At 38.2% G+C, this 9,390-nt stretch overlaps 1 protein-coding gene and 1 long non-coding RNA gene across 3 annotated transcripts in view; one reads left to right on the top strand and one right to left on the bottom strand.

Moving 5' to 3' along the window:
- The first annotated feature begins 29 nt into the window (after window positions 1-29).
- LOC110057766 (ephrin type-A receptor 2-like) overlaps window positions 30-9,390 on the top strand; it is a 10,306-nt gene continuing 945 nt past the window's right edge. The window contains exons 1-6 of one of the 2 annotated variants that reach the window (XM_020764364.2): window positions 30-128; window positions 220-348; window positions 473-552; window positions 6,164-6,818; window positions 7,296-7,448; window positions 8,003-8,440. In XM_020764364.2, coding sequence (XP_020620023.1) covers window positions 261-348; window positions 473-552; window positions 6,164-6,818; window positions 7,296-7,448; window positions 8,003-8,440 — 1,414 coding nt within the window. In that variant the 5' untranslated portion in view covers window positions 30-128; window positions 220-260. Of the gene's footprint in view, window positions 349-472; window positions 553-6,163; window positions 6,819-7,295; window positions 7,449-8,002; window positions 8,441-9,390 lie in introns of both variants that reach the window. The other variant, XM_020764354.2, reaches the window with a different exon arrangement.
- On the bottom strand, window positions 1,084-2,752 carry LOC149116484 (uncharacterized). Its single transcript, XR_016205766.1, has 2 exons — window positions 2,029-2,752; window positions 1,084-1,376 (listed from the first exon to the last, which is right to left on the bottom strand). It is a non-coding gene; the product is annotated as an uncharacterized LOC149116484 (long non-coding RNA).

The raw sequence follows: 9,390 nt of genomic DNA, 5'->3' as shown, positions 1-9,390 counted from the left end.
GGTATTGGCGTTTAATTTGCATAATCCGCGAATACAAAAGTCGGGATTCTAAAACAGGACGGCTCAGTCTTTATGGTACTTTAGTGGTGCCGACTGTGCTTGATTGTTGATTCAGTGAGGACATCAAGGTACGGCTTTTGTCTGCCTTAAGGTTGCAATCAATTTAAGGGAGAAAGTAGTTACTAAGCCGATTTATTTTCAATCTTGGATCGCTTCAAGACACAAAAAGCTTTTCGCTCTGAGGTGTTGAAACTGCCAGTATGAAGGCAAAGACGTATCCAAGGGCTCTTAGTGTGGTGCTTGTTGTTTTCCTTTATCATGTACATTTCAAGGCCCTGGGGGAGAGAGGTTGGTACAAACACACAGTTCTGCTTATCCATTGACTCTCAACGCATTTTTTCTAACTTAAATCAGTGTTAAACTAATCACTTGCCGACATTGTTTAATGAATTTATGTTTCATTACGTTGTAGCTATTCTACTTTACAAAGATCAGGCATCACCGTCTTCCTGGCAGTGGCTGACACGCTTTGAATTTGGCTCATTTTCCGGGGTAAGTCTAAGCATAAAACGGAAGAAAAGATTTAATGCTATAGCGTTTCCATGTCATTGTAATTCTGCGCTTTTCACACTTTTTTGTTAAGTACGTTGCTAAGAGAGATCACGTCTTATGCAAGAATTTTGTGAAATCCGCGTTTTTAATTCTGTCGACCTTTGTTTCCTATTTTCACTCAAGCTAGAGATATCGATTTGAGGTCGTCATTAACTATTTGGAACATGATTTCTCAACGAAACGAGGTATTATATTCAGTAAAACACAGATTTTCTGAGTAAACACGAAAAAACGCGGATGATAACCATTTTGTTTGCATTGGGCTAAGGATGTCAAAGATAAACAGTTGTGGATAACATTTATGACAAGTTTCAATGCATCTCAACATCTCAAGCCATTTTATATAAAGAGTTTGACTCAACGTCACGTCTCCGACATGCACAGCTAATGTTGGCGGCAACAGTAACTATAATAAATGAGCTAATTTACTTTGGTCAAGTAAATGTATAATTACGTTGTATCCGGTATTCCGCAAAGTGAAATACCGGATACGTGCAAATAAAATCGTCATTACAAACCAAGCTTTATTTATTTTGTAACTTAATTTCACATGTAATACTTCGAAGTGGATTTCATTTCGTACGTGGATACTAACATTGCTTTGCACATGACGATAATAACAGTGATATTATATGGGTGATAACGACTGTCATGTTGATAGACGTATTGGCCTCTCATGTTACAAAAGAAAATATCCTCAAAGAATATGTCGTTTGAAACAAGTGCGTCATCACGTTTGTCGGAGGAAGAATGGATACCTGCAACTGCAACAAAGGAAAATAAAACGGAATTTCACAATGCGCGAATTCGCAAAATTTATGAGATAAACCCAACCGAGAAATGCGCGTCGATTAAACGAGATAGTTTGCTATAGAAGAAAGCAACAAGTGATTCAAAGTTCTTCACTGATTGTGACCCCTGTAGATCTGTGAAAAGACGCATGTTACGAAATTTGATTTAAAGATTTGTTTGCGACCAAGAAAGCTAGAAAATCGAGGAAGAGTCGAAATTATGGCCTCCTGGGTATATTGTTTACCCAACCAACCTAGAAACGCAGTCAAATAAAGTTTTCTTGTTGACTTTCTAAAACATAATCCCGTTTGTTGTGTTTTCCAAATCATCGCAAATGAATCAACGGTCTCAAACGATCTGTGTCCATTTTGCTCTAGCTTTAAACTTCATGAGACCGAAAAAGGCAGTCTTTACTAAATCAAGAAGGCCTCCATTGGTGGTTTAAATCTCTATTAATTACCATCGACACCTTACAGTTCGCAAGACTATTGTATTTTTTCAAATATGGTAATGTTCGCTGGAGTTGTAATAGAATTATTTTGTAAGGGTTACAACGCACACAGGTCAACAAAGTCAAATCAATATCATTCAAATTCCTTTCGTAAACGAAGAGTTAAAAAGTACCTTTTTTCATCCCTTCTGTCGAACAGCGAATTTGATTCACAAACAATAAATACTTGGGAGCGTCAAATTGATCTGCCCTAGGAAATAGGTTCTGTTTGCCTAACTGACGTCGCGAAAATATCTTGCCCATGTTAACATTTAGTTTCTTTGTATTGCGACCTCATTTGTTGTACATTGACGCAATGGCATCTTGCGGGCTATTGACTCACGTGCTAAAAGGCAAATAACTACATGACAAAAGACATGAGAGCAAATTTGCTTTCTTTCTTTTCCTTTTGAAACCAGGTCCACTATTAAACAAACATACTGGAGGTAATCAAGATTATTGAACATGTTATCTGTCGATTCTGCACGCAATGTGAACCTGGCTTGTTTGCCTGTTGTCTTTCTCATGTGATTCGTAAATGTTGCTGGAAAACCTCACCAATGTAAAAAATGTACTTAACATATTTGAATATCGTTGAGCATATCTTTTATTTAAAGGCACCAGATTGGTAGTTGTCCACTTTCCATCCCATTGAGTCGTTTCTAATCCAATGCATCTCAAACGAAACAGACTCTTTCCGTTCAGTTGGCGCTTCTTTTATCCATACCTATCCGTTTCATTGCAGACGTCTTGTTCTCGAACTAAGCTAGATAGTTGAGCATTATAGCAAACCAAACCTGATATACAATTATTTATTACTAATATTTCTTCATTCACTTGCAATGACGCAATTCCGTGTTCGGTAAGAGATACTAAATCCTTTAATCAGTTCTTTTTGTTTTTGGTTCACTAATGGAGGCGTTTCCTTTTCAGAGAGACCACTCTCTATAAATTAAGGCTCAAAGCACGCTTGACTTGCAGCAATTAGTGCGCGCTGTTATTCACACACGTTGACGTAGTCGAAGATTAATTTGGTACACGCCCGCACTGAAAGGTTCTTAGGTTGACGTTCACATTCAATACAGTCAACCTTTACACAAACGCTTGAACTGATCAAAGCTACAATTGAAGCTTTCAGTGGACAGTTTTGTAGTTTCATCATTTTCTGACAAGCAGTTACATCTGCGAGAGACTATCTTAATTTCTGATACTGTGAATTGGCCATGGACGGATCATTGTGGTGTCTTTGATTGGAACCGTAAGAATGTGTTAAGCCAGGAATTTAATTAAACTTCTACAATTCTTCCACCGACCCCTGCTATGAATGGCATCTAGCAAAGTCATTCTTCTGAAATGTCGGTACACTGTTCTTCTTCCATCTCGGTAGCATTTTATTAGTTATCCTGTTTTTTTTTTTTTTTTTTTGGTGTTGTTTAGCAACCAATTCCCAGACAGTGACCATTTTACACCGACTGAGATTACAGACGTGTACGCAACCTTTTTGAAGAGGAATAGATTATCTAATTAGCTATCAACGCCATCATATTCTAAATGAATTGAATGCTCGGTTAGCATTGTGGTGTAGAAAAATGAACTATTAGTTAAAACTACGCTGTTGGTGTGCGATTCACTAGCGACTCAAATCGCTTCTCCCAAATTATGAATATAATAGAAACGAAATTTCAGTAAGATTGCCCGATTGTTCCCTTTCTCGCTTGTTTTAAATACTTGAAAAGAGTTAGCTAACGGAATGAATTAATTTTACCGGCGTAGAACATTTCTCTAATAAAAAGGTAGTCCTACGTTTAACTTGCTTTTTGAAATGTTTCGTTCCCTTCTCCAGCATAGGGACATGCCGTCATTCATCACCAACCAAATCAGGTAGAGTTAATTAAAACGAGCACCAAACCCCAATGACCTCCAATCGTTAAAAAAATAGCGCAAGCATTGTTTCAACCTTTGAGTCAACTGACGAAGACCGACTTTTAAATTGCAACCTTCCAAACAAAAGCTATTGAGTATCAAGGAAACCCTAGTATGGAAATGTTTTCAAGTGATACTATCGAACAGCGCGCTCACGTGATACTGCTTATATTGAGTATCATGGTACAAATGGTAGTCCTGACTTTCAAGGAAACCCTAGTATGGGAATATTTTCAAGTGATACTATCGAACAGTGCGCTCACGTGATACTGCTTATTCATTGACAAAATTAATTTAGCTTTAATTGGGTAGATTTGACCAAATTGTTCAAGCATTAAAATGAAAAACTATCAAATGGTACATGTACATCTTGCTCTGGAGTTTAACCTTAAGCATTCCAGTAAAAACCATACTTAGCTGTAACTAACGATCACTAACTGCAGTTCTGCTGTATATTTCAATTCATGCAAGGTCATTTGATTTCCATATCCACGTCCACTGATTGGGCGACCATACAAACTCAATTAGCCTTAAGCATGTTCATTCCAAGTAATCAATCATGGACAATTAGCTAGAGACACAAGTGTTTGTGTATAAACGGATCTTGGTGCAAAAGATGGACATTACTTGCACATTTTTTTTTCCAGGGTAGGTAGAGTTCCTGATAATAAAATTGCTTTCCTTCTAATCTTGTTACTAATGGTGCTTTTAATTAAGGACAAAAAATAGTCCCAATACATAGGAGGTTCCTGACTATAATGCCAACAGGTATTTGATTAAGGTCTATTATTGCCAAATAAACTTGACGATAAGCTAAATATTCGCTACGTTCTTGGGGTTAAACATGTAAGAAAAGAATGCCAACTGCTAATTCCTCTCTTGGGAATCACGACTTCTCGCAGTCTGGAAGGTTTTGTTTACGCAAAAACTTTTTTGTGCCAGATGGGAGTATGGTGTCGGTATCACATAAAAAAAAGAAAGCTTAATCCATCGTATTAAATATCCATTAGTGTTTATTTAGTACTTTCTTTGTGAGTTCAAATCAAAGTAAGCAAGTGCACGTAATGGATAGCTAAAGGGTGTGATAGAATTCTTAGCTGTTTTCGTTGACTCACACTTTTCGAGTATGCCATAGCTATATACTAAAACGTTTCTTAAACCAAGATGGCGTTTCAAATTTGGAAGACTTATTAAGCTACAGCACATGATTACGTATCTTAATGACCGTTCCTTTTCATGGGGTTAATTTGTAGAAGTAAGTGTGGTTAACTAATTTCTCTTTTATATACCTTGTGCTTCCAAACATGAAGGTTTTGTTACGTGCATGCAAAATACTTGATGCTTTGTTTCTTTGTTTGTTTGTTTTCACATAGCTAATGCGAACAACGCTTAGAAAAAGCAGAGAGGTGTTTATGTCATACTTTTTCGTGCTCCTTCCTTCCACCATTCTTAGTCAGGGAACCTTAGACGTCCGATCAACTCATAACGTAATTATATTTATCGTCTTCGCGTCCATTCTATGTACGTTGTCTAGATCCGCACTTCTTCCGATGATACAATCATGTCCTTGATTCCATTAACCAACCCACGTACATCGAATTATTATAATTATTTGTTTTTAACCGAACATGAAAATAAAGTTACTTATTATATGGCTAGCTGTCTTATCTGTTTTTGCGAATTTATGGACCTCGACTCCGTCTCGGTCCATGAACACGCAAAAAAAGAACTTGGCCAATATCCAGCCATCTTGACCTCAAACTTGGTCAATAACCCATTCATATTTGCTGAAAGAAAAACATCAACAACGACAATTCTTTACTACCTTGCTATGATTCCAATAGCGAAGATTCCAAAAGCTAATTTTAGGAGTATCTGGCCGTGCCTAAGCCAGATGGAAAATTCGATTTCTCAACGTCCTTGAAGGATATATTGTGTAGACTTTACTTTATAGGTGCAAGATGAGTGATCACATCTAATTAAGCTAACTCCGAGTTAGACTTGCGTAATAACTTAAAATTTTCAACGGACTAATAATGACGACATTCCGTTCAAAAGTGATTTGAGTTCGTTATTCAATACGTAAATGTATGTAAAAACGTCGTTTCTTCGCAGCTCGAATTAAGAACATTTCAAGTTGCACACAGCCAGCTTCACTCATCCATCAACCTTCAATTCACCTTACTCTCACTCCTAAAATCTATGGTACAAGTTCTTTTGCATTGACGAAAAGTGAAAGTAACTTTTTAATTCCAAGTCGACACCATTTCGATTGTCACGCTTTGCTTGAATTTTTTTTTAATCAAACGCTTTTTATTTAATGCGTTTTTTTTTTTTCGATTTCAGTGGTCGCAAGATGGTAACAGTGGAGGCTACACTGTGTGCGATATTTCAGAAACAGCAACGAACGATACCAACAGCTGGCTCGTCTCGGACTACGTTGACTTGCAAAGCGCCAACGAGGTCCACATGGGTCTTACATTCATTGCCAGGCAATGCCCTGCGGAGCTTACCTACTGCAAACAGAGCTTCAAAGTGTATGTGCTACATACCCATGGACCCGTACCCGGTGGGATTACAACGAAGGAAATTGAATCAGGAAATTTCACTTTAATCGATTCAGTTAATGCTACGTATCTTTGGACGCCTGGGCAGACACCTCAAATAAATCAAGCTAATACGAGTTTCCTTGCCAACGGTAGTGGCGCCTACTTTGCGTTTCAGGACACGGGTGCTTGCTTAGCGCTCACGTCCGTCTTGGTATCATACACGTACTGCCCTAGCATTGTGCACAATGGCGTAGTGTTCAAGATGGTGGTCGCACCCCCTTCTGACCAGCAGAACATTACTGTTAACGGTAACTGCTCCGAAAAGGCTTCTCCGTATCCCATCAACAGTACACTTGCCATGGCGTGTCTTAATTCTGGGCAATGGGCGACAGATGTCAAAGTTACATGTAAATGCACTGCTGGATATGAGCTAGTTGAGGACAGCTGTACTGGTGAGATTAATTTCCCTGACTTTTATTTGTGCTCCTGTGCTACTTCCACATATTATTTTGTTTGCTTTGTTTTTTCTGTTTTTGTTTTTGTTTGTTTGTTTGTTTTTGTGCCAAAATTCTATGCTCATTTGTAGCCCCGAGAGATTAGCACGTATGAATTGTGATCAATGCCGGAATCTTTATTCACTATTTTTTTCTTTCTTTTCTTTTTTTTTTTTTTTTGATGGCAGCGACCATTAAAATGAGTTCAGAGAGTTCTAGTTTAATGGCGCCATATCGCAAAGGGACTATTAACGGCCACCATACGAACATACACTTGTATTTATTAGATAAATGAATTTAACCGCACTTCTTGCCATGATAGGCTCTTAATCTGCCAATCCTTTCGGCATTGTTAGCCAGTATTATATATTATTAGCCAATTTAAATGATGTCTTTCACGAAGTAATCCTGAGACTCTTGACATTGCCATTTCAGAATGCAAAGCAGGTTATTACAAGGAGTCAGTTGGCAATGATCAATGTATCTCATGTCCCTCCAACAGTGTGCCAAGTCACACTCATGTTTCCTGCTCCTGCCAAAGTGGCTTTTACAGGGCGCCCCAAGACGCAATCAGCGATGGCTGCACAGGTAGACATTCGCTCACTGCATAACATTGTAAGGGTTAACGCTTACCGCTTTCTAGACCAAATAATAATAATAATAATAATAATAATAATAATAATAATAATAATAATAATAAAGCGCTGGGAGGAATCATTTTATCCGCCTAAGCTAGTGTTAAACAAAGAAGGCAAAGTAGATAAAAACTGCAAGGCCAAATTTACTGGCTGGCTATTGTATTTGACAAGAGAGGTAGATGCATTATTGACTGTGTTGGGCATAGTTCACTGTTTTGCTTTGCTTTGCTTTGATTTTTTTCTGATTAAACTGTTTTCCTCCTATGCATGCACTAGGTACTGCTTCCATTTCAAACGAATTTAAAGTTGATAGTGAAAAACTAAAGGCTTTTTTTGCCTCATGAATGATCCATTACAGGTTTAACTGTTATGGGATTTTTTTGCACTGAGATGATTTCAGTCCTATTTATAAGACAACTAGTAAACGGGTTTCCCTTCTTTAAAACTTCGTCGAGCATTCATTTTTCTCCTTATGTGACCACCTCCTTTTTTCAACATTACCAGCTCCTCCTTCAGCACCAACAAATGTCAACGTTACAGTCGCGACAGAAAGTGTTGTCGTGGTGACATGGTCTCGGCCTTCGTATGATGGAGGGCGCACTGACCTTTCATACGATTTGCAATGCAGTGCATGCTCAAATATTGGCTTCTGTTCAAGCAATTGTTCTGGAGTGCAGTTTTGGCCTTCAGCTGAGAATCTTGGTACAACTCAAGTAACGATCTCTAACCTTAATCCGGCAGCGTTGTACAATATAACTGTGATTTCAAAAAATGGGGTCAGTGAACAGGCCGGAGCATCGTCAGTTGGATATTCTCATAAAACATTCTCCTTGACAACGCCTACAACGAGAATTCCAGAAAGTTCCACCACGTTAGTGGCAGTCACGGAACCGACAACTACTGGAGAAATTCCCAGTCACGAGAATATAACGACTGTGGGAGGTATGTGACACGAAAATATATCCATGAAATAATATTTGCCAAATTGTAATGCATTTCCTTACTCGTCAGGCTTTGGGCATATTCCTTTCGAATAGGAATTATAAAATTATCAAAAGATATATAAGTCAAGTCTTGTTATGATCATTTTGAGCTTAGTTAAATGAGGGATGTTAGTTTTTCTTCTTTTTTTTTTTTTTCCACTGGTTGTTATGTACTTCGTAAGGCAAATGAAATACGTGACTTATTATAATCGTAAAAAGTTGATTAAGATAAATTAACCATACTTCCTTCAAGAAAATAGCTCTCTCCCGAACACTCTAGGTACATGCATAAATACACACAAACTACTCGCAGGGCTTTATTTTGCCCCAAAGAACATCAAACCACACTCTACATTGGCTTTCTAAACTTGCTAGTATGCTTAAGTTACCAACATCAATTTTAGGTCAATCCTTAGCTAACCCTCGGACATTTTACATTGCCATAGAAAAATATGGAGTGTAGTGGAGTTCAGTGGAGCTTAACCGTCGTTCGGTTTAAATGTAAACTTAGTGTCAATCGCTTCGCGTTCGAGAAATTAGTAAAAACCAGAGAGTCAAATAGCATGAGGAAACATGGTGTCGGAGCTTTAGCGACGTGAGCGAAAGTTAATGGCTATGGAAGTTCTGACAAATGGACCGATTCTCGACAGGACAAACGAAATTGGATAACAATTAATAGCTTAAATATCCCTAGCGGCTCACACATTCTGCACGCATCTAGTATTACAACAACCAACATACAAGAGTAGTTATTAGAAAGAAAACCCAAGGGAAAAGGCTTCATCAACCCCTTCCCCCTCCCTCGACACTCACACACACACACACACTCACACACACTTGGAGGGTAGGGGTTAACTTCTAAGGGTTTAAGACTCTCCTTTTTAGGTCGCACTTGGCGAAATATGTGGA

The sequence above is a fragment of the Orbicella faveolata genome, unplaced genomic scaffold, assembly GCF_042242905.1.
Source record: "Orbicella faveolata isolate gen_17 unplaced genomic scaffold, um_ofav_v1 contig_12, whole genome shotgun sequence".
In the NCBI taxonomy this organism is placed as follows: Eukaryota; Metazoa; Cnidaria; class Anthozoa; order Scleractinia; family Merulinidae; genus Orbicella; species Orbicella faveolata.
This window is presented reverse-complemented; position numbering and strand designations above follow the sequence as displayed.